General features: G+C 32.7%; 4 protein-coding genes across 9 annotated transcripts; 1 reads left to right on the forward strand and 3 right to left on the reverse strand.

The window, feature by feature from the left end:
- Window positions 1–631: 631 nt before the first annotated feature.
- LOC101254078 (uncharacterized) lies at window positions 632–5,281 on the forward strand. 2 transcript variants are annotated; one of them, XM_010320842.4, is made up of 8 exons: window positions 684–747; window positions 847–935; window positions 1,947–2,117; window positions 2,320–2,402; window positions 2,988–3,143; window positions 4,240–4,350; window positions 4,594–4,660; window positions 4,744–5,281. In XM_010320842.4, the coding sequence occupies exons 3-8, from the start codon at window positions 2,000–2,002 to the stop codon at window positions 5,022–5,024; spliced, it is 816 nt and encodes a 271-aa protein (XP_010319144.1). In that variant the 5' UTR covers window positions 684–747; window positions 847–935; window positions 1,947–1,999; the 3' UTR covers window positions 5,025–5,281. The 2 variants fall into 2 exon arrangements, with proteins under 2 accessions (XP_004236565.1, XP_010319144.1); XM_004236517.5 differs by lacking the exon at window positions 847–935 and having other exon boundaries at window positions 632–747.
- A 534-nt stretch (window positions 5,282–5,815) lies between these two features.
- On the reverse strand, window positions 5,816–9,090 carry LOC112941336 (uncharacterized). The gene is made up of 3 exons (XM_069297065.1): window positions 8,951–9,090; window positions 8,781–8,838; window positions 5,816–6,238 (listed from the first exon to the last, which is right to left on the reverse strand). Exons 1-3 carry the CDS (start codon window positions 9,024–9,026, stop codon window positions 6,025–6,027), a joined length of 348 nt encoding a protein of 115 aa, XP_069153166.1. The 5' UTR covers window positions 9,027–9,090; the 3' UTR covers window positions 5,816–6,024.
- A 13-nt stretch (window positions 9,091–9,103) lies between these two features.
- LOC101253770 (protein EARLY RESPONSIVE TO DEHYDRATION 15) lies at window positions 9,104–11,372 on the reverse strand. 2 transcript variants are annotated; one of them, XM_010320839.3, is made up of 3 exons: window positions 11,154–11,372; window positions 9,630–9,994; window positions 9,104–9,527 (listed from the first exon to the last, which is right to left on the reverse strand). In XM_010320839.3, the coding sequence occupies exons 2-3, from the start codon at window positions 9,970–9,972 to the stop codon at window positions 9,382–9,384; spliced, it is 489 nt and encodes a 162-aa protein (XP_010319141.1). In that variant the 5' UTR covers window positions 9,973–9,994; window positions 11,154–11,372; the 3' UTR covers window positions 9,104–9,381. The 2 variants fall into 2 exon arrangements, with proteins under 2 accessions (XP_010319141.1, XP_010319139.1); XM_010320837.4 differs by having other exon boundaries at window positions 11,122–11,372.
- Window positions 11,373–15,575: 4,203 nt separating this feature from the next.
- LOC101253473 (uncharacterized) lies at window positions 15,576–22,369 on the reverse strand. Of its 4 annotated transcripts, none has more exons than XM_069297063.1 (10): window positions 21,877–22,369; window positions 20,036–20,428; window positions 19,798–19,938; window positions 19,613–19,716; window positions 19,302–19,523; window positions 18,619–19,113; window positions 18,412–18,438; window positions 17,052–17,464; window positions 16,400–16,493; window positions 15,576–15,996 (listed from the first exon to the last, which is right to left on the reverse strand). In XM_069297063.1, exons 1-10 carry the CDS (start codon window positions 22,084–22,086, stop codon window positions 15,861–15,863), a joined length of 2,235 nt encoding a protein of 744 aa, XP_069153164.1. In that variant the 5' UTR covers window positions 22,087–22,369; the 3' UTR covers window positions 15,576–15,860. The 4 variants fall into 4 exon arrangements, with proteins under 4 accessions (XP_069153164.1, XP_069153163.1, XP_025886445.2 ...); XM_069297062.1 differs by having other exon boundaries at window positions 19,798–19,934; window positions 20,032–20,428; XM_026030660.2 differs by lacking the exon at window positions 18,412–18,438.
- Between the last annotated feature and the right edge of the window lie 990 nt (window positions 22,370–23,359).

Consider the following 23,359-nt stretch of genomic DNA (forward strand, 5'->3'; position numbering starts at 1 on the left):
TTTAGATAGATACTGACAGATGAGATTTAATTATATGACGAACAACTTAATAGTTATTAGCTAGTAATTATATATAGATATCGACATATGAGATATAATTAATGGCAAACGACTTAGGTAATTAGCTAGTGACACGATCTATGTAGGTCATCAATGGATTAATTAATGATGAATCATTCAAGTATTTAGTAAGTGATACGATTTTTATACAGTAATTTACGGATTAATTTTAAGTAATAACGAGTACTTAAGTAGTTAACTAATAATACAATTTAAATAGGTATCGACAAATGAAATTTATGTGTAACTGGCAATGTCAGCCAAAATCAAAATTCATCATATAATTAGGTGCTATATCGTATAAATTTTCAACATTTCATCAATAACATATACATAAAAAATACCTAGTATAATGAGTTTTTTCGTGTTACAACTAAAAATATTTCTCCCAAAATTTAATTTTCACATTAAGAAGTGATAAATAATCGAATAATTTAAAAACTGCTCAAACTTAATTACTAATATTTAACTGTCCAAAAATGAGTATTTTCCAATTTCTTCCATAAATTATATAAATATTTTTTGGATAAAAAATATTTTGGGCTAAGGGCTATACTTTATGGATCTATAGGCCCAAATTAAAATTGGATAAATAAACAAATAAAGAAGAGAGACTACAAATGAGGCCCAAATTTCTAATTAACTGCAGTTTGCTCTTCTCCATTTCTTTCTCCGGCGAAACCTGATGTAAGTTTTTTCTTTGATTTTCCTTTTCTCGCAATGAACTTTTAGTGAATATTGCAAATTGGGTTTTACAGTTTTGTGTATATTTGATGATATATGTAGGAAAAATCAGTTCTTGATTGTTCAAATAGTTGGATTTCAATGGTACCCCAAAAGTGTGTTTGTTTAGCTGCTACAATGCACTTTTAATGGTAAAATAATGGAAATGTAGTTGTTTTGTGTCTATTTCTTGATATATGTAGGAAAAATTGATTCTTGATTGTTCATAAGTTGTATTTGTTCAGTTTATGTTGTGTACGTAACCTGTTTGATGAAATGCCTATGAAAGAATTTGGGTTTATTTCATTGCTAGAGTCTTACAATCAGTCAGTACATTAACTATAGGTTTAGTTATTACTTATTACGTTACTCAGACTTTAGTTGTTCGATTCTATTGTTTATTTTTATATGTAAGTGGCGAAGGAGTACGAACGCGCTCATGAACACATTTTTTTTTGGCATTGACCCCCTACCTTGTTAATAAAACTTCAAAATATAATTGAGAGGAGGGCTACACCATATCTCCCTAGTTACACATCAAAAGATATTTCCAGACTTCAATTGAACACTTCTTCAGAGAGAACACTACTACTAATTAATGATGCTCTAATTAGCTATGTTTTCAGCAAAAAGTGGGAGTGGATCTCTTAGCCTAAGTCCTTAAGGAACATCATAAGTAAATAAAAGGTACTAATTTTACATTAGACATGTAGTTTGATGCAGCTGAGGCATTTCTTGGAAAGCGACTCTTTAAGAAAAGGTTGTCCTTCATAAGCTCATTGAATGCTTAAGATGTTAGGTTTGTCAATGCATGGGCATCATCTTTCTAGTTTATATATAAAGTGACCATAGGTAGACAATTTTTACGTCCAATTATGCTTTGTTAAGCTTGCAGTGACAATGTTCTCTGTTATCGCTTGTATAAACTATTGGGAAACTATTAGCTGCACCCAAGTGTGTGATCTAGCAAATCTTAATAGTGGAAAAATGCTAGGAGATTTCTACATGTACTTGTACCTCTGCAGATGGAAGATCGTACTTTTCTCTCGATTGTGCTCTTAGAGAATTTTATTTTACTTTTTCATTTTTTTCTAATGTTTTCACAGGGAACATTGACTTGCATTAACAGACTAAAATAATTATTATGCTTCTCTGCTTTGTAGACAAACTGAGATTGTTCTAGAGGTATTGAGGGGGATTTTGTTTAGCTGAAGAAATGGTGGGCTGGGAACGTCATCTTCAGTGCATACTTCGTCAGGCTGGGAAGAGATATCAACAAAATCTAACTGTTCCTTTCAATTCATTGTTTCACTCAAAGGCAACTCCAGTACTCGGTAAATCTTAGTTTTGGAGTATGATAAAACTGATGTTAGGAGTGTCTCATGATCAGTGTAAATAGATGATGCAACAAGAGTAAAAGCTAATCGATTATGGGGTTCAAAGATCTGCTTTTATTTGTCTCCAAGTCCTTTTCATTTACGATGTCTCAAGTTATACATCAACTTATTTGATAGTTGAACATAATGCATTTTCTAGGTGGGGTGCCTTATTTACCAAGGCTGCAGAATACACCTTCTCCTTGCATCTCAAGGCCATTGTACCAATATCTACAACATCTGGTAATACTTTAATGTCCTTTACTTGATCTATTGTGCCCATTTATGGTGTGCTGAGTTGATATCTGTGATTGTGTTTTTCTTGTTTCAGTGGGATGAACATTTTATGTGGTAGAGCTTCATGGTAACAAAAAATTCATTAGTTGGAGATCTTATCTTAGGTTCATAGTTGTTAGGGCGTTAGACTAAAGCATGCGTCATTCAAGCAGCTAACTCCTGCTTTGAGATATTTACAAAACGATCTAAATATGAGTACCTTATTGTACACCTAGTTACTAACTATCAAGAAAGTCTTGTGCACATGCACTAATAGTTATATCTATCAGAACATTAACACAATTTGTTTTCTTACAAATGCTTTTCTTATTTTATCTACTTCTCCAGTATAGATATGCCTATTCAATTACTTATAATGACTTACAACTTGCAAGCTACAAAAGGCACTTATGCTTCTTTTTTTTTACTTTTTTGATAACTGTTGTGTCAGGGCTTATGTTCTTTAGCTATCAAATGGTTCACCTGCAAAACTAGAATTTAATTGGTTCAAACAGTTCCATTGTTTTTAAATGTTTATTTTACTTTTGATAGGGTTTGTCTAGTTCAAGGACATTACTTGCAGACGATGCAACACCAGTTTCTTCTCCATTAACACCAATGTTACCATCAAGTACGGGAAGTACAGAAGCAGAGAAAGCAATTTCTAAACCTTCAAAAGTTCAAGCTATTTTGAAGGGTATAAAACAGGTATGAGATGCCACAGCCTTCTGGTTTTATGAGAATTATATGTTTTATTTGCTTCTCTCTTGGTGGAGTTCTTAGATCTTTCTTCTTCGCCTTACAAAGCATCCACCTGCTGCTACCTTAACCTAGCATTACCTGCTTAGGAAAGTCTCCCGAACTCCTAAATGTCTTCTTCCAGATTCTCTCCTTACAGGGCAGCCATCCATACATTTTTTCTACCAGATTCTCTCTGTCGGTCAAGGGAGTTGGCCTTGTTTACAGGAAATAGTTCACTATTAAGATTGGATGAGTTGCTTTTCTTTTTTGATATCTTTGGTGTTGGGGACAGTTTACATGCACCTCATTTAATCCATCCTTTACATGTTACCTCTCACCAACGTAGTTATTGGGTAACTGTTCTCACCAAGGCTTTAGACAGATCTGAAGAATTCACCAGTGTACACAGTTTGCTCTTTACTGGGATTCGCTTGGTTCTCTTTGACCACTAGGCCAGCCCCTCAGAGACTGACACATTTGTTTTTTTTCGGAATTCTCCCTTTATCATCCTCTTTCGGTTTTTCTTGACAAATTTTGTTCCCAATCTATTGTAATCCTTTGTATCAGCAAATCTCTCTCCTGTTAAAAAGGACTTATTTCAACTTTTATATCAAATCAACTACATTTGAGTCTAGAAGTAGTTGTGGTTGCCTATATGAATCATCTATTTTCAAAGAATTGATCATAGTTAAACTACAGATAAACTTTTTCTTGGCGACTATTAACTTACTACAACCCTCCTTTAATTGAACTTGGAGTTAGCTATGCTTTGTGGAGTTTGAGTGGTTTATCATTTCAAGCAGTTTGTTGGGGCTTTCTACATTTATAACTTGTCTGTATTTTTACAAGTCATGACATCTCCCCCTTTACCTGGTCCGTGATCTTATCTGATTTTTCAGATAAATTTTCCAAACTTGGAAGTCCATGGGGGTAGTTATGAAATCCTGCTGTTTGTTGAATTGAGATCGCTAACAATCTTTGTTGATTTTACCCCCACCAGCAGCAACTGCTAATAATCCTAGACCTGCTAATCTTTTATATTTTAACGTGTTGTCCTTTTCAGAGCCCAAAGAAGGTGAACTTGGTTGCTGCATTAGTTCGTGGTATGCGTGTTGAAGATGCATTGTTACAGTTGCAAGTGACGGTAAAGCGAGCTGCCAAAACTGTCTATCAGGTAAGGCCACTGCCGCTCCGATATCAAAAGTAATTGCTTCTATGACAAATATATTGCCTATGGTTCCGTTAAAACAGGAGGCCACATCTATCCAGAAGAAAGCACACCAAGCTGTATACTAACCTCGACAGTGTTCTTCCCCAAACACCAAAGTGCAAGCCCCTAAGTTGTACTACTATTGTCTAACATGAGAAGTACATAGAAGTTGATTACTCATAGGTCAAGTGTACATTTGTCGTGTAGGTTATACACTCTGCTCGGGCAAATGCAGTGCATAACTATGGATTTGATCCGGATCGCCTTCTTGTTGGTAAAATGACGGACAATAACTTTACATGTTTTCATCTCATTTCTACCCTTGGAGTACTTCAACCTTATTCATGTTTGATGCAGCTGAGGCATTTCTTGGGAAGGGACTCTTTAAGAAAAGGTTGTCCTACCATGCCAAAGGAAAGTGTGGAATGATGGTGAGGCCAGAATGTAGATTGACAGTGGTTCTTAGGGAGATAACACCGGCAGAGGAGGCCGAGATAGCTAAGTTGAGAGTACACAACTTCAAAAAGCTAACTAAACGTGAAAGACGTCTTGTCCCTCACAAGCTCATTGAGACTACTCCAATATGGAACCGCAAGAGCAAAGCTAGAAGTAGTGGCACAGGTACTGTTGCTGAATGAGCCACGACCTCGTTGTAGTACTTTTTTTGTTTTTAGAAACCAATGCAAATTACATAAAGATCAGTGGTTGATGAAAATCCATTGCATCTCATCACATTTTTTTTTTTTTTTGTAAGAGCTGTAACTTAAAGTTAATCCCTGGTTTCTGTTTTCTTCTTGCTAGGCAATACTCTCTCCTTTTTATAGTGTTGTTGAAGTACCTTTATTTTTTTTCTCGATTTAAGTATCTGGTAACTGAAGTTCATTGGCCTGATAAATTTTGACTCATGTTGGATAAGTACACGCTAAGAGTTGAAGGGGAGTCTCAGAGTAATGATAAAATTGTCTCTATGTGATTGGTCATGGTTCGGTCATTGAATTAGATCCTATGCAAGCACTAGGGTAGATTCTTAGCGTCACACTTTGATCTTGTGTGAACGTGAGATGCTTGGGTTATCAAATTGCCTCAAGGCACACGTTAAGCCCTAAAGGGTTTACACCCTTCCTTTCGAAAAGGGAGCATTCCATTCTCCCTCTTTCTAATAGTTATAAGTAAGCAATTGATGTGTTATCTTTTTTCATGAATCAAAGATATAATTTTGGTTAAACAAACAAATGTTTTGCCATTATGATTTATTTCTTTGGAACCAGAAATGAATGAAGTACATAAAAAGTCTTCCTAATTTGTAATAACTATCCATAGTCCATGTGCCATGAGAGTGTTAACACTGTTGCAAGCACATGTATCGAGTAACTCTAACCACCAATACTTTAGCAGTTGAAAAGAAATCACCTATGAGAAATGACAACTCTTGGGTTACAACCTACAATATATAAAAGAATCAACTTTTTTGTTGTTTTTCTTTCTTTTCTTTCTCAATCATGCTCTCAAAAAATGCATATGGAGAAGATTCTAAACACTCTACAGATGAAGAGAAAAAACTAGCTTTGCAATCAAAATAAGTAAGTGAACAACATGATTTCGAATAACAAAAACTCATACAAGCAACATGTCTTGGCTTTACACATCAAAATCTCTGTGTCTGTTGATCTCGACGCCTAAGTAGTCAACAGGTCCTTGAACAGCCACATGAGGCTTTCCAACTTGAACACGAACAGCAGATACCTGCGGATACATGTTGAGAGTTGTAGATGCAATGAGCTCCGCCACATTCTCTAGCCAATATGCTTTTCTCTCATGCCTTTCTTCGTTCATGGTTTGATATCCTGGTGTCCTAGACATAGAGGAAGAACCACACCAGTTATAAAGATAGGACACTTGAGCCTAACAGAATCTCAAAAGCTAGCTTATAAGGAGAGAATTGTCCAAGTTCATATAAGGAGACCACCAATCCATTCCCGAACCAATTATAGACTTCGGCATAAAACATATATTGGACCCTAAACTTGACTTCAAATTTTAACTGACCTCCAACTTTTATAATGTGTAAACAAGCAATTTAACTATCCAACTTTCTAATAAATAAACACCTGAGTCCTATATGACACAATACACGTAGGACAAAAAATGACATGTAGGACTACATGTAGGACATGTGTGTCTATTTGTTTAACTTTATACAAGTTGTAATGTCTACTTGTGCACACCCAAAGTTGAAGGGCATAAATGTGATTCGAAGCCAAGTTAAAACATTTATGTATTATGACTAAGACTTTTATCCACTCTAACACCAATCCTTCCTGAAATTGGTGGTTATAATCTACTAAGACTATACTATAGGAGAGGTAAACAGATCTAGTGTGTAGATAGGCTGAGGAGGGTAAAGTATACGTATACCTTACTCCTACCATTGAGAAGGTAGAGAGATCAAAAGACCTTCGACTAAGCAAACAGTGAAAAATATGCAATAGCAACAAATAGGAACAACAACAAGATAATAAGTGAAACAAAAAATAGTGATATAATTCTAAAAATAAGGGAAAGAAACGAATAGTACTAAAACTCGAGAAAAGAGAACCAAAAAAACGCTTGATTACTAACCAACCTTCTATTCTACACGATCTTTACTCATAATTTTGTCTAACATGATCTCTTCCTTTTTCTTTCTTTCGATTTTTGCAACGATTTACATTTGATTAGACATTAACTAGCATTGCAGGATGCAACATGGCAACAAAGTTGGAATTTTTGCAGTATATTCATCTCATGCTGGTTTTGGGTTCGACCCATGGAATTAATCATTAATGTATGGATGCAACACTTTCCCCGGACACTATTTGAACATGAAATGTTTTGTGCACTGGACTAGCTAGTAGCAAGTCATATAAATCGAGACAAATGAAGTAATTTCACAAAAATTCTCAATATTTCCCCCTTTTATGAATTTGAACTAGAGATATATTTCAGTTTCCAACTAAATAAACACAAAAAGACAATGCCTTTACATTGTTAGTATATACATACTATTAAGAAGCAATTGAAACCCATTTCACTAATCCAAATTGTTTGCACAATCAAAGATGTTTAAAGAACCACAAAAAAAAGCAGAAGTGAATTGAGTATCAAATTTTGCACACTATAAGAAAAAGAAATAAAGAAATGCTGAAAACAAAGAGAAACTTTTTAAAGTACTTACTGGTGCTGGCTGATGCCATGTATGTTGTAAAGTCAACAAAATTGCTAAACAGAAAAAGCCTCTTGGTAGCTGGTGGGGGTGAGGGATTGGGGGTAGTAAAAATGAAAAATAGTGTAAAATAACAAGAATCATTGAGTCGTAAATTATTAATTTCATTTTTAAATTATTGATAGTCTTAAAAATATACTTTTCCTGATTAACTAAATTTATATATATCCTGATTCGCCGTACCACAAAATTTGGGATCAAGCGAAAGCGTCAATTATATTTCATAAAATTCTAATAGACATGATAAAACTAAGATAATCCTGAATTTCGTTTTTTTTTGTGTGTGACCACAAAACTCCAAAAACACCATGTTATGCCTAAAAAGTCAATGAGTATCATTCACGGGGTCATTTCAAATTGACCCATAAAACTTGGGGCAAAACGGTCATATTTGCAAAATTTATGGACTAATATTAACACATGGAAAACTAATAATCCCAAATTGCAGAATTGTGACCTCAAAAGTCCTCTGTCCTATAGAAATAATGAGTAACATTCAGTAGATCAATCCTATGGATCTATTAATACAGATTTTATTCTTATTTTGTGAAAACAATAAAAAATATTTTTGATAAAACTTTAATTCAAGTAAAATATTTCAAAAGTCATATATCAAAAAAAATATAGTAATGAAGATGTCTGTCCTAATGAAATAAATAAAAAATAAAACATGTAATTGTACCTATATTAAAGCAAATGAAAATCATAGTGTAGTCCACTTGTTACTTGTTGGGGTCTACGTGTTAAATGTTATTGTTAATGAAATTAGAGACAATGTATGATCACTTTCATATAGTATTGCTTTCATTAATTAATACTATGAACTTAGACCCAAACCAAACAAAAGAAATAAAGTGGAGTTTGGACTCTTCCTAGCTAGTGCCCAATGAAGAGGAAAATCTTTTTAGCCTAATGGACCTTTCATTAAGCTTATCTTTTTTCAAAGAAATAATCATGTTATTTTTGTAAGCTACAATATCTAATGACACTGATTTTTGGAGCTAATTTATACCTAATCTAATTATCTTTTAATTAATATAAATATTGAGTAAAGATGACCTACTAATGTTTAGACAAATAGAATACTGAAATTTGAATCGTGACCTAAAGAGATTATTGATAGAGAGCTTACTTAACCATTAATAAAAGTGACCTAGACACAAGGCTGAGAAAGGATTGATAGAGCGTACCTATCAATTAACAACACTTGATTGAGACTAATTGCTTCAGGATTTGAATTCAAAACAACGCTAAAATATATAAACAAAAACGTAATAGGTATACTCAAGACCTTATACCTACCTTTGAAGTTATAGAGGTTATTTCCGATAGACCATCCACGACTTAAGGAATTGCCAAAAATTATAATGGCCTGCATCCCCAAAGGCTGAAACTAAAGAGGAAAGGCAGAAATTTAGAACATCCTTCAAGAAATAAAACTCAAAAGACATGCTCTTTTTGTCAACTGATTTTTACATATATATTTTTTTTCACTTTAGACAAGTTTTGATGTTTACAAAGTTAAAAAACTGATGAAAAGGATATACTAGAACTATGAACAAGGCTAGATACAAAAGTGCCACGTCTACCTTGCTCTATGCAAAAGATAAACAAGAACTAAAGACTCTTGAAACTTTCTCAATTGCTGCTTTTGAAAGATTAAAAGCTGCAGATCAAGAACTAACATACACCCAAACTACAAACCAAGAACTTCTGCTTAAGCTGAACTACATTTAGCGGGGCTGCTGGATGCGGCGAAGGCTGTTCTTTGGGCTAACAATCTTTGCTGGTTTCTCGTACAACTTTGGAGGTTCGATAAGAGATTTTGGCTTTGGCATGCTCAGTGTCCTTACAAGTGCCTCAGAACCCTTGGGTAAGCCTGTAGTCAAGAGGAAAATGTGAGTAAGAACCAACGACATGAGAATCATAGACTACGGAATTGTAGATAACGGAGATTGGTGTATACCAAATTGAAACATACCATTGACACCAGAGAGTGATGATTTGATGCCTTGTTGCTCACTTTCAGATGATTGAAGAAATTCTTCAAACTGAGCTTCCATATTCAAAATATCCTCATCGACATCAAGGTCAATGTTTTCAGGAAGTAAGTCAGCAACATCATTTCCAGCAAAACCAAAATCATCATCACCATATTCCTCTCCTTGATGCTGGCTAGTCCAGTAGTCGCGGAACCATGTTGCAGTTGTTACCAAATTCCACCATTCAGGTGAAAAGTCCTCCACTTGTTGCACATAAGATGGGATGAAGAGAGGTGCATTCGGATTCAGTGTTGACGACCTTCCTCCAGAAACTAACGCCATTCTTCTTTCTCCAAATTGCTATCTGAAGGAAAAGAATGAATCCAACATATTAGTGCATAAATACAGCAAAAAGTCAAGATATGATCACATAATCTAGGAAGCTGCAACTCAAACACTCAACTAATATCTAGAACATAGAAAACTAGAAATTTCAGCAAAACTACTTTAACAAACCCCCCTTGAGGAATGATTCTACGATGATAACCAAAACCATGGAACCGATTACAAACATATATTCTCTAATTAACGAATAAAATCTATCAAACGTGAATACTCAGCTTCCACATCAATTTCAATTTACTAAAACAACTATTCTTCTTCCAACATTCTTTCAGATTTAACTAAACTAATGAATTCTAACCGCGAAAACTACTCAAATCCAACAGATCTACTCATACAAACTTCACATAATCATCAAAAAGATCTTTTGGAATTTAGATAAACGACTATAAATCGCCACAGACCAAGTCAAGGTCAATCAATCAATGAAAAGTATAATTAAAACTACAATCTGTAGTCACAGTTTCCAACTGATCAAACTTTTGAAGTCAAACATTTTTAAGTTATTGATTGACCTTGACTTGGAAAATATATTTGGATCAATCATTTTTCCATTAGAAACTTCTCACTTCCAAGTCAAACTTCATACTCATCAAAATATCCTTCACGATCGCTAGAAAAACTGTTCATCACAACTCATCCCAACCAAATATCAATCATTTTTAGCAATAATTACATCAAAAAAATCCAAATTTCAAACACAATTCAACAGATCGGAAAAACAAAAGACAAAATCTCAAATCAAAAAGCGGAAATGTAATATTAAAATTTCAATTCCATCTTCCAACTGATCAATTACAGTTCAGCTAAAAGATGTTCATCAATCAACACAAACAACCAAAAATCAATCATTTTCCAGTAAAACTTCTCACTTCCAAGTCAAACTTTATACTCATCAAATAATATTCTTCACGATCGCTAGAAAAAAAGTTCATCACAACCAAAAGTCAATCATTTTAAGCAAAAATTACATCAAAAAAATCCAAATTTCAAACACAATTCAACAGATCGGTAAACGGAAAGACTAAATCGCAAATTAAAAACCAGAAAATTCGAAACTAATAGCCATAATAGTGATATTTACAGTACCTTAACGAAGAGAAAAATATCTTTCAACTTACAGGAGCGACTCGTACACGTATGAAGTCTTATCTCCAATCGGAAAAAGGCCCTCTATTTATAGCAAGAATACCAAGCCTAGAAGGTTCGTAACCGAAGCATAGGATCGGGGAAGACCAAGGCAACCTAATGATTGACTTGCAACAATTAAATTATATTCCTATAATAACTTATTCTAAATTTTAAAAATCTTTAAATCTAGATTTTTGTCATCACCAACCGGCTATTCAATTTTACGTTTTCGGTATATATAATTTTTAAAGAATATAATCATAATATTTGTTCATTATTTTCATTAATGATATTTTAATATAATAATTAATAAAAGTGTCTAGATTATGTTCATGAATACATTACGTTATAATTGAAATATGTTATTTAATAATATTATATATTATTATTTATTTGTTTGTAATTTCCATGTAATTTCTTATGAAATAAATATTAGTACCTTTGTGGATAATGATTTTATCCATATTGGTAGTGCAAAGGTAGTGGTATCCATGTTGTTGATTAATCAAAGATTTAATTGGGACAATAACTTTTTTTCTTTTGGGTTATATGTAAGAGAATATTAATAGGTCAAATAATTTTTCAGATTGAGTCAAAATATTTTCGAAATATGATAGTGTTTGACTACTTAGAAAATGAAAATAATACTCAGGCAATTATTTATCATGTAATAATAAACTATATAAATAGAAAATTTGGGAGGAAAAATTTGCTAGCCTTTGTTTTTTTTTTAACTATATAATATTTAAAATATATTGATTCGATTAATTCAAATCAACAATTTTTTATATTCTTTATTCTTAAAGACGAGAAATTCTCTTTCTTTTCTCTTTTTCCATCTCTAGTTTTGGAAAATAGTTGAGAAAGAAATATATTCGGTCTCTAGCTAATTAATGAGGAAATTTCAATCCATAGGTAGTAATATTGAGATGAATGGAGTATTGATCGATATGAGTTTGACAAACGACAAGTATATCTTAAAAAAAGATTAAAAGTGTATATTTCGAAATTCACATAGGATAGTGGTTGACTACTCAGAAATTGAAAATAATAGGTACATGTAGAGAGAGTTTTGGAGGAAAAAAAATTGCTAGCCTTTTTTTTTAATTATTTAATATTCAAAATATGTTGATTCGATTAATTAAATCAACACTTTTTCGTACTCTTTACTCTTTAAAGACGAAAAACTCTCATTCTCTTTTCTTTTCCTCTCTAATTCTGAAGAATGATTGCTAAAAAAATGAATTTCGTTTTATAGTTAATTAATGAGGAAATTTCAATTGATAAGAAGCAACATTGAGATGAATTGAGGATTGGTCGATACAAGAACATCAAATGTCTCGAAAAAAAATAAAATTAAAAGTGTTATATTTTTGAAATTTAAATTTGAAAACTTTAATTACAAATAAAGAAATATCGTTGCTCTCTCACCTCATAAAGTTAAAAGTATTATCTTTTTAAAATTCAAATTTAAATTTTTTAATTACAAATAAAGAAATATCATCTCTCTCACCTCACAAGTGATGATACATTCTTTTACATATTTAATTCAAAGCATCATTGATAGGGGATGTATCTTTAGATTAAAAATTACATTGATTTGATATTAATTAATAAGAGATGAAGACAAACATGATAGGTGACATTTTTTGTCTGTGAGAAAATAGTAAATAAATAGACTTATGTGATATTCTTTAAGCCAAATTAATTACTTAATCCTTTATTTAGTGACTGCTGATATAGCATATTATTACGCAAAATACAGTGTCTAGATAATAAGGTATTATTAAAGAAGGAAAAAAGACACTCCACCATAAAAATCTATAAATTAATTTAGAATTAATTGTCCTTTTGCTACATTACATAAATTAAGATAGTAAAAGCATGAAATTCTAATACAACTGTAAGGCCACAACTCATAAAGATCTTTAACTTTATTGAATTTTTTTCTCATCTATCTCAATTATGTCATTTTCCTATTAAATTATTGAATTATTTATAATTTGTTCTATTTAAATATTGTTAGCTAATTTAGATAGCCTTTTCTACTGTAAATGCCTTTAACTGTATTTGTATTGTGATGGTTTTGATGAAAGAATGAACACAAAATGTGTGTTGGTGTCATTTGTTTCCTAATGTGTTCATAAAACTTAAAGTAAAACACAATATTGTTGAACATTTTCACTATCAATTGGATTAAAGAGTTTTGGAATAACATATGTATTCTCTATCAATATTGCTCACAAAATCTGGTTTCATATCAATCAACGATATTTAAAAAGAAACAAATTATGGGTGGTTTAATCATTCAAAAGAAAAATAACATAGTTGAAGTATCTGGAAAAAAAATCCAACAAATTTAGAATCTAGTTTTGTATTTGGCCCAACTTTAACTATACATAACCATGTTCTACTTTATTTATTTATTCTTTTAGTTTCCCAAATGATGTTCCTTACCTACCGAAAGTTTCATAAATGCTCTCAAAGACGACTTTATATTCAAGAAAATTCAAACTCGAAATTTGTATATTCAAAATTTTATATACATATATGGTTAATGAAGTTTTCTATTACAAAGATACTTTTTTAAGCAAAAATTAATAGGTTCAATATTGGAACCACTAGTAAAACCCGTTACTCATTTTGTGATATATATAATAAAAGATGATTTCGTAAAATTAATCAAGATAAGTATTTATTTAGCAGTGGAGTGATCGAGGAGACAAAGTAGCCAGTAAAGTGTTAAAGACATGTACACGTGTTCATATCCAAGTCGAGAAAGAGAAAATTATTGGGCCCGACAGCGCATGTTATGGGCTTGTAACTGTGGGCCAAGTTTAAATGATCCAACGGATTATATAAAAAGGCCTTATTTAATCTAGCGGCTCAGAATGGATTGGGTAGTTATGATGACGTGTTTCAAAAGGAGAAAAAAAAAATCATAAATAATGCTATTATTTCAATCCTTTAATTTTAAAATGTAGCACAATATATGTATTACGAATATGTATATAATATAAAAAAGTTATTGGTTCATCGTTTGTGGGTTATTAGTTTAGGAGTGTTGGTTTTAATTTTTTTTTAAAATTATCGGATTATTGATTCTTAATGATTTGACGTTTTTTGGATTAATCCATAATTTAATATTTAAATTAAAAAATTATATTTATACCATTTAGTGTAGAAACTTTTTGACTTAAGATTTAGTTTCATACTTTTGTTTGTGATGGTCTCAAACTTTTAATTATTCTTTAATGTGTTAATGTTTGCTTTTGAGTAACATATTATATGTATTTGATTTATCACTTTACTTGTAAGTGATTCTTAATAAAAAATAATTATATAATATAACGGTTAAATTGATAACAAGAATGATAAAAATAGAATTCAACCGATAGATATGCGGCTATCACTATTCACTAGTTTGTTTTCTAAAATAATTTTTTATTAAAAAAATAGTGCAATGTGGGGCCTACTGACAACTGCATCCTTGTAATTAACATTTGGTCACGTGGCTAAGTTTGGTAGGTAAACGGCCAAAATCAATTCATTGAATTTACTTTATAGGCATGCATGATTAATTAATAAATAAATTAAAGATTATTATGCTACTTTCTCTAGTCATTAATTATTACTTTATATTATAGTACTATAGACCTAACAAGATAAAATTATCTTCACCTAATTATGCCACATTTGGCTACTTAATGCTTATGCTATTTTTTCATTTCATCTCCTCTAAAAGTCTTGATTTGATTTTTACAAGAAAACAAAATAAATAGTATATATTTACCTTATTGATGCTGTTACATGTAGTTTATTTTTTAAAATGGTGATATCTAAACTAAACCAGTATGAACCCACCTAAACTATTCTGACATAAATTTACATAACACTGTTATATGATATTAATATATGTATAAAGTAAATTTTTTTTTATAATAAAAAATTCATTTGTAACCCGCCCTCCAGAACAGTCATAACCTTCTAAATTCAGTGGATAATGAATTCGCCCCCTATTCTTCTCCACTTAAATATCAGACTTCGCTTTACATGGTGTGGGACTTAAATCTGCAACCTAAGTCACAAATGTTTGCCACTCGAGCTACGCCTAGGGCACATATGTATAAAGTAACTTTGTCACAAGACTTGTTCCCTTTATACCAAATTGTATTGTCAATGTCTTTTGTTTTCAAAATAGCAACAAAGTTGAAGCACAAAGAAACTATAATATTTCAAAATTGGAGTGGGGAAAAAGAGAAGAAGTCATATGTGTTATCACATCGGTCTCTGTCCATCAAGACTTCGACAGATTGAAGCAAATCAACTGGTTAACTTCACAGAAACCTTTTTAACACTTGCTCATTGCAATAACACATATAGAAATGAACTTTGACAAGTAAGTCTAAGAATCAAGGAAAAGAAAATTACTCCATTCATCAAATATTCAGTGCTATAAAACAAAACAAAATTGTTGTATCATGGATAGAAGATGGCCAAAAAACAAAAACCCTTCTAACTATACACAAATAGCTTACTCTTCCACACTACCTTTTCACCCTTACGTGTACAAAATTTATGAAACAATTCCTGACATTGAGAATAATGAAAGGAATACGCGTATGGAATGGCAGTGTGAAACATAAGCACGCTAAAGAATTCTCTGTCTTCTGTTGTTGTCCTACCTTTTTTGACAACTATTGGTGCAATTGGCAGTAGCAATCTTGCCTGCAGTCGAGCACTGCTTCATGGCAAAGGCGCCAGTATTCTTTGTATGGGATAGACACCCATGGCAGTATCGGAGGAAGACCAATCTTTGGAGCAGATGGAGTTCTATATAAAGGGAAAGTAAACAGAAGTGAGAAGTCCAGCAAAGTAAGAGTGTATTGGTATGACGGAAGTCATTTTCCATAGAGAAAACTTCCGGTGAAATGTATTCCAGTGTTTGATTGATGAGTGGAAAATATTTTCTAAAAAATATATATTAACGACTAATATTTTATAACTAAGTAGCAAGTAATATGAAGTAGGAAAAATGACTTCAGCCCATAAAGGAGATAAGTCACTTCCCCCCTTTTGATGGGACCTGGAAGAACATTTTCTCGTAACTGAACACTAGAAAATGACTTCGTCATGGAAAACATTTTTCTGAAAAAGAACTTCTGTCAAACCAAACACATCTCAGGAATTAGTTAAAAGGTGTAAGAGAAGATCTATTGAAGAAAAGTTGAAATACCTTTTCCCTGTCAGAACTCCATAAGCTGACAATGCAATAGAAGATCTAGATACATCAGAAAAAACATTTCTATAGTGTGGCCAAACTACTTGTCCTGCAACATATTTTTGCGGAGTTAGCAAACACAATAAACACACTTGAAAAAAGAATAAACAAGAAGCAAAGATGTTATACAACCATGAGCAAGAAGACAAAAGTATGATATGCTGGGAACAGATAAAAGCTAGTTCTAGTTTCCAGCTTGACTCACTGACATGGTTAAATGGTGCAACAGTTATGTGAAAACTTGTCATGCACACTATTCTCTGTCGGTTTACTTCACTGGTGTCATTACAGTGGTAAAGTTCTATTACTTGGAAAGGGGAAATGTGTCACTATGGGAGAAATAATAACTTGCTCAATCAATTGTTGAAAAAAGTTTGCTCCCCGAGTTGTAGATACCACTACATGAATGTGATACTATCACAAAAAGGTGAGGATGTTGTGGAATTAACGTTTAAAAGTTGGATTTGCAGTAAAAATGATCAAACCACGTAAAGGAGAGCTCCTATCAAATAAAACAAACTCTAGAAGCAATAATATGTTATCTTTCACCTCTTTAGTCACAATTCACAAAATCTTAAGAATCAATAGTAATGCTTCAAGGACTTACTTAAGCTCAAAAAATTACTGTGAAGAAATGAAACCAGAACTGCGGATCTACAGTGGTGAGGATTCTCAGATCCCGACGCTGTCTTATCATCAGATTTAACCTCTGCTGAATTAGTGGCATTTCTCTGACACAAAACAATCTCAAACCATAATCCACTAGGAAACCGTTTCCTCCTCATGAACCAAAAGAGAATCTTAATATAAGGTGTGGCATGAATTATCGATATGCCAAACTGAATGGCTATGCAAACAAAGCTAATGGTTGTCTTCATAATGGTGAAGAAAATATAGAACAATGAAGTCGTTGGTAGCAGAAGTAAAAGAGGAGTAAATAGGAGAGACCCAACAACATGTTGTTCCACACTGTATGCATAGCTATCTAGTCTTTGACGAAGAGGATTCCACTTCCTACCCCTGCAATTCAAGGAGGCAAACTGTTAGTGGTTTTAAGCAACCACCACAAAAGAAGCATATTGGTGACTAAAAAAGACAAAACAGATCTATAAAAAGGAGAGACCAAACACAACATGCTAGATAATGGTTTCGCAAGAAAATGATATAGTGACTTTGTGAAAATAGCTCAGTTAAGCAGTACTTTCCAGTTAAAAAAAACAAGCAAAATTATGGCGGATGTCCATGAAGGAGTTATTTGGTGAACGCAGTTAGGGAAAAACAACCATGGGAATAAAAAATGAAGACACAAGTAAATATAATAGAAAGCATAGACTAAATAGGCCATAAAAAATGAACATTTGGTCCATAAAAGTTAAATAATGATTATAACCAGAACATAGACAGCGAGGTTAGGTATTTTTGGTTAGTCATCTTTCCTTTCAGCTGCTTAACTCCCCACGGTATCAAATGAATAACCAAATTAAAGTGTGAAGCTATTACACTCCCCTTTTGATAACCACACTCCTCTTATATATTGTTGGACAATATTAACCTTGCGAAAATTCACTTCCTCTTTTACCTCATTCCTCCTCAATGAATGACCTGAATATAAATCATACTTATTTTCCATATCCCCTTTTTCTGTTCCTTCTTTTCCTGCAGTTCCTGCTTTAGCATGGTGGCGTTTTCCGATCTGTTGTCCAGCAAAAAGTAGTCCCCTACCCCATGGTTAGTATCCGTAATTTAATCCAGTCACAAAGGAAGTATAACTATTGACTAAATTAATTCCAGATAAAGGTAAAGATCCCTGCTTTTTAAGTTTAAAAGGGGAGAACTGGTTCAACTTATATTTCACTAAAATATGATAAAAGAACATTCTCTTTTTTTTTTTTTTTAGCTTTTAGGGTGTTTGGATTGAATGGTCATAGAGAACACTAAGTGTTGAGTGATGAAGCTTCAATGTTTACCTCCTCTTTCCGATGTCATTAAGTAACCTACAAGAATGAATCAATTTCTGTTGTATGCCAAAAAGAAAAGAACTATATATTTTTGGTCGCCATGTCGAAATAACGTAGTGACCTCAAAAAGCTTAAAGTTGATTAACACTGGATTAATTGATCATTACCACTCCACAAGATACTTTAGAGTGCAGATAGCATTATAAGGAAAGATACCTGAAAAGTCGCCACAAAGCATCTATTGCCTGTATTTGCCACGAATATAACAGTGTAAGCAACCACTGAAGAGCAGAAACATGTGTAGTTGCTAGTGAAATTGTGTCGATGATCAGAGCAGCTGCTGCTGTCAGACCAAACAATGAACCAAATACAGCCACTACTTTTACTAGATGAATCAAGAAGAAACCCAATAACCACCAAAGGGTAGACCAAATTTGAATAGCAATCAGGGAAATTGTCCCAAGAACTCCGGCTAGCTCAGTGTTCAACTTGAATCCTGCTGGGTTTCCCATAAGCCACACACAACCAGTACGCAGAAGATAGTTAGTGGCATTTTCAGAAAAACTTGAAACCCACACGCAAGCTGCTCTAGCTCGAGACCACAATATGATGCCAAGGAAGTTCCCCAGAAGTAGATCAACTACAAGGCTTGCCCACATGGAATGTTTGTGAAATGCCGCTTTCTCAGCATACTCCACACAGGATTGAGACCTAAAATACAAGTTCTCTTAGTGTAGAAATTATAATAAGAAAGCATAGCAGAAAAAATAATATACACATATCAATCGATTGCGCCAGGTTCATTATATAAATCCCCTCATTCATTTTGCTCTATCCAGAATATACAGAACACACATAGCAGGATGGTTCTGAAAAAAAGGTTATCAGAGAAAGTTTACCTGAGACCATAATCTTTGAGAATAACCGGCCAATAGAGGAGCTGGCAGCATCGAATTTCCATATTTTTGCATGTATTGGAGAATACCTTCTCCAATGCAACATAGATATACGAGTGGGACACATGGATCAAGCAGGCATGGAAGAACTGAAGGATGACGTAGAAGATAGTAGAGAATGATGCAAGCAATATAGCAAGCAGTTGCCATGTCAAAATAGAAAACCTAGCAAGACATTGGATAGCTATTAGAAATGGCAGAGAAACCAATGAAGCAGCAGAAATCAAAGCATGTCAAAGTTTAAAAGATGTTACATGCAAAAGAAATGGAAGGGAGCCCTGGATCTTTTGGCAGAATTATTTGCTTCTGTAAAGACTTTAGCCGCATTAGCAGTGTTGATAGATAGAATTACAGCATCCTGTTTTCCAGATAATTGAAAGCAAAGAGGTTTAGAATCAGTCAACAGTGCAGGTAAGATTAAACTTCATAATTAGTATACCAAGTCAAGATATGGCCGCTTCCTGTTGAGATCCTTAACCCATTCAGGCTTCTTGCAATGGTTTATCACCTGCTCAGATGAACTCTTGAAACCCAATGAGTAATGGTGGCCACCAAACACAGGAATTCCATAAAACACTACCTGAGTTTATTTTGAGGAAAAATAGAACAATAAGGAACTTGCAAGACAAAGTCAAGTAAATCTGAGGATGTCTTATGGGTGATTATGACTTACATACGTGGACATCTAATTGGAATATGGTTTCTCCCATCCTATGTATATGATGCACTTTTGGTATTAGCTCTACTTTTCTGCTAACAGCTTGAGAGTTATCACAAACGATCTGTGCCCAAATATTTTCCTTTAAAGAGAATGCCCTACTCTGCTCTAGTATTGCATCCAATTTGTGACATCCACATCTCCATCTTCCACGTTTCCCTTCAGGTGCATGTTGTTCATCACACACACATGTCCTCTTACTAGTAGAGTTGACATGTTTTTTCCCTTTGCCTCTGACCATTAGCAACTGTCCATTGCTGCTGAAATCTGCTGCATAATAACCTAACAGAGATAACTTGCTTTTATCTTGTAGAAGCACAGGCATCTTTCTGTTTATGCCTTGAAGAACCCTCTAATAAAATGAGACAGAAATCATAAAATAAATTAGACAAAAATACTAGTAAAAAATAATTGCAACAAATTTGTAAAAGAATAAGAAACAGTTTTCATAAAATATATATAGCCACATATAAAGAAATACAACATAGTTATCGGTACAAATGAATCAAATCCATGACTAGCATGGGATAGTTACAAAGTATAAGTAATAAGAATGTGAATTCCTATAGTTCTGGACAAAGCTATAACCAACAGAGGGTTTTCACCCACAAAAGCCACTTACACAGTACATAATTGATCCCAAACATTTCTAAATCCAAGTTGACATATGTTCAATGATTATCATCCAGACTTCTCATATCAATAAAAACCAGAAGGAACTTGCTCAGATCAACCATATTGATCCAATTGCTCGAGTTTTTAGAAATTTTATCTCATTAAATTAAATGCATTTACTTTAGTACCTAAGCTTTAAGTGTGTTAAGGGGAGAATGGTATTTTACTAAAAGCAGCATACCAAAGAATGTTACCACAATTTCATTGGTTATTTCTTAGCATAAATGTGGTTTATATTTGGAACAAGGAGGAAGTTCCACATTAACCACCCTCATATTAACTGCATGTCCTCATACCATCTATTTATGCAGATTCCTCAAATATACCCAATAAAGTTTCATTAGTCCCAAAGTTTCCTAATATTTTAGCAATCACTCGAAAAATCTAATTCATCACAAGTTATACTCTATAGATGCCAAACATTATCTCTTTTCCAAAATAAAAAGGCAAAATTTCATTGCCAAGTTCATCTCCATAAAATGGTGTCAAACAGTTAAATAAGAGAGGGAAGGAAGCTCAACCTTTACCCACTTCCCCTTTCCACACTTAAAAAATTAACCAATTCACTATGTTTGATCTTTTTCATATTTGAAGATGATCACATCTCATCCTTTATTTCACTATTTTCATATTTGAAAATGATCCCAGCTCACCATTTATTCCACCATTTCCACAACAAACTTTTTAGAGTAAGGCAACATCCACTTTTTACAACAAACTTGAAAACACAACTTAGATACTCAATTCACATCACAACAAACTTGACAACATAAACTTAGAAACTCAAATCACATCACAAAAAACTTAGAAACTCAATTCACATCACAAAAAACTTAGAAACTCAATTCACATCACAACAAACTTAAAAAAACACAAACTAGGATACTAAATTATCATCAACCCAGATTGTGAAATTTGTTGAGTCCGTTTTCCCAACAATTTGAACATCAACCCAGCTCACCAATGTCTCATCTTTTTCACATTTTGAGATTAACCCAATTCACATTAAGGCATTTGTTTTCAAGTTTCCTCACAACAAACAAACAAAAACACTAAATTACATTTTTCACGTAAACCCAGATTGCAAAATTATGAATCTTTGAAGGGTTATTTAAGAAATTTTACCTCAAGATTCATATGGGTCGTCATAGAAAGAAGTGAAGATTCATCGCAAGCGAAAGCAACAACAATGTCAAAAGAAGCATCAGATGAAGATATAAACCAACCAAACAAGAAAGCATAGGAATGCCAATTATTCAATTGGTTTAAACAAGAAAGATGGGTTGGCCACCAAAGCCTGCACTTCCTATTGGTTCTTCTCATTTGTCTATTCATTTCTACTTTTGATTCAAGTTTTTGACCATTTGGGTGTCTAAATCTTCCATTTTTGTGGTTTTTGGTGGATTTTTGTGAGTAAATTACAGATCTTTGTGGGATTTTGAAAGCTCTGCAAAGAGAAGAATTACAGATCGAAACATTGGAGGGGAGGAGAGTGACTGGGGAAGAGAGATTCGCTTTGGAAGTTGCGAGTAGTAGGGAAGTTAAGTGGAAGAATGTTTCTTTATTGGTTATATCTCTCTTACTAATTTTTTTTTCTAATAAAAAATATAAATTTGCGTCGATGATTTTTGTTGAATCATGAGAATATCTCATGAAGAACTTATTAATATAATAATAAAATGTTTTATTTTATTATTGAGATTTTTTGATGTCAAGTATTAGTACGATGATTAGATTTTCTTAGTAAAATTTATAAGACACATTTAATGGACGGAATTTATATATTATATTTTACAAAAAAGATATAAATTACAAATTGCATTTTTGAAATAATATTTGATGGTGATCGCATTTTAAGTTGGGATTCGTATATCTCAGTCGAGAAATGTGACTTATAAGTTGCATTAATTTCTTTTCTTAAGATAAATTTTGAAACAAAAGATGACAAGTCACATTATACACTTAAATGTGAGGATAGGATTGGATAATATATATATATATATATATATATATATATATAAATTTTATTTATAAAGAAAATTATTTTCTATAGGTTGACTTTAGAAAAGATGAAAAGAAAGTAATAATAGTGATGAGAATAATGACAATAAGATAACATAACAAAATAAATGAAATATTTAGTACGTATAGGAAAAAAGAAAATTTTATTCTTACCTTCAACTATAAAAATATTTTTGTTATAAATTCATCGAACTAAGAAGATTGTCTATGAATTTATTTATGAATTACTTGAATTCATATATGTATGTTTTTAATGTGATATGATTTATTGTAGATAACTATTACCTATTTGTTTGGACATTTAACATGATGATCTTTGGGGGATATCTCTATTTTATAGTGTTGAGATATTACCTAAAGGTCCCCAAAGGTCATCATGTTAAATACACAAACAAATAGGTACATAGTTATCCACAATCATGCCATCAAGATGTATGAATTATAATTTTGGAAGGATGGGTATACTATTACGAACAAATGCATCTAAGATATAAATTTGATTGATTTGATCTTTAAGTTCTTATTTCTGAACCACTAAATTTTAAAAATTATATGTCAACATATATAAAACACCTAGTTTAAAATT

This window comes from Solanum lycopersicum, chromosome 4, assembly GCF_036512215.1.
Source record: "Solanum lycopersicum chromosome 4, SLM_r2.1".
NCBI classification, from domain to species: Eukaryota; Viridiplantae; Streptophyta; class Magnoliopsida; order Solanales; family Solanaceae; genus Solanum; species Solanum lycopersicum.

Bases quoted from the DNA above. Each gene is read 5' to 3' on its own strand.
- LOC101254078 (XM_004236517.5), top strand. From the start codon at position 2,000: ATGGTGGGCTGGGAACGTCATCTTCAGTGCATACTTCGTCAGGCTGGG. The intron at 4,351-4,593 runs GTAAGGCCACTG...TTTGTCGTGTAG, and splicing joins CTGCCAAAACTGTCTATCAG to GTTATACACTCTGCTCGGGC. The intron at 4,661-4,743 runs GTAAAATGACGG...TGTTTGATGCAG, and splicing joins TCCGGATCGCCTTCTTGTTG to CTGAGGCATTTCTTGGGAAG.
- LOC112941336 (XM_069297065.1), bottom strand. From the start codon at position 9,026: ATGCAGGCCATTATAATTTTTGGCAATTCCTTAAGTCGTGGATGGTCT. The intron at 8,839-8,950 runs GTAGGTATAAGG...GTTAATTGATAG, and splicing joins TAACCTCTATAACTTCAAAG to GTACGCTCTATCAATCCTTT. The intron at 6,239-8,780 runs GTAAGCTCTCTA...CTCTATGTCTAG, and splicing joins TCACTTTTATTAATGGTTAA to GACACCAGGATATCAAACCA.
- LOC101253770 (XM_010320839.3), bottom strand. From the start codon at position 9,972: ATGGCGTTAGTTTCTGGAGGAAGGTCGTCAACACTGAATCCGAATGCA. The intron at 9,528-9,629 runs GTATGTTTCAAT...TCTTGACTACAG, and splicing joins ATCACTCTCTGGTGTCAATG to GCTTACCCAAGGGTTCTGAG.
- LOC101253473 (XM_069297063.1), bottom strand. From the start codon at position 22,086: ATGAATAGACAAATGAGAAGAACCAATAGGAAGTGCAGGCTTTGGTGG. The intron at 20,429-21,876 runs GTAAAATTTCTT...TCATTTTATTAG, and splicing joins CGACCCATATGAATCTTGAG to AGGGTTCTTCAAGGCATAAA. The intron at 19,114-19,301 runs GTAAACTTTCTC...CTTGTATTTTAG, and splicing joins CTCAAAGATTATGGTCTCAG to GTCTCAATCCTGTGTGGAGT.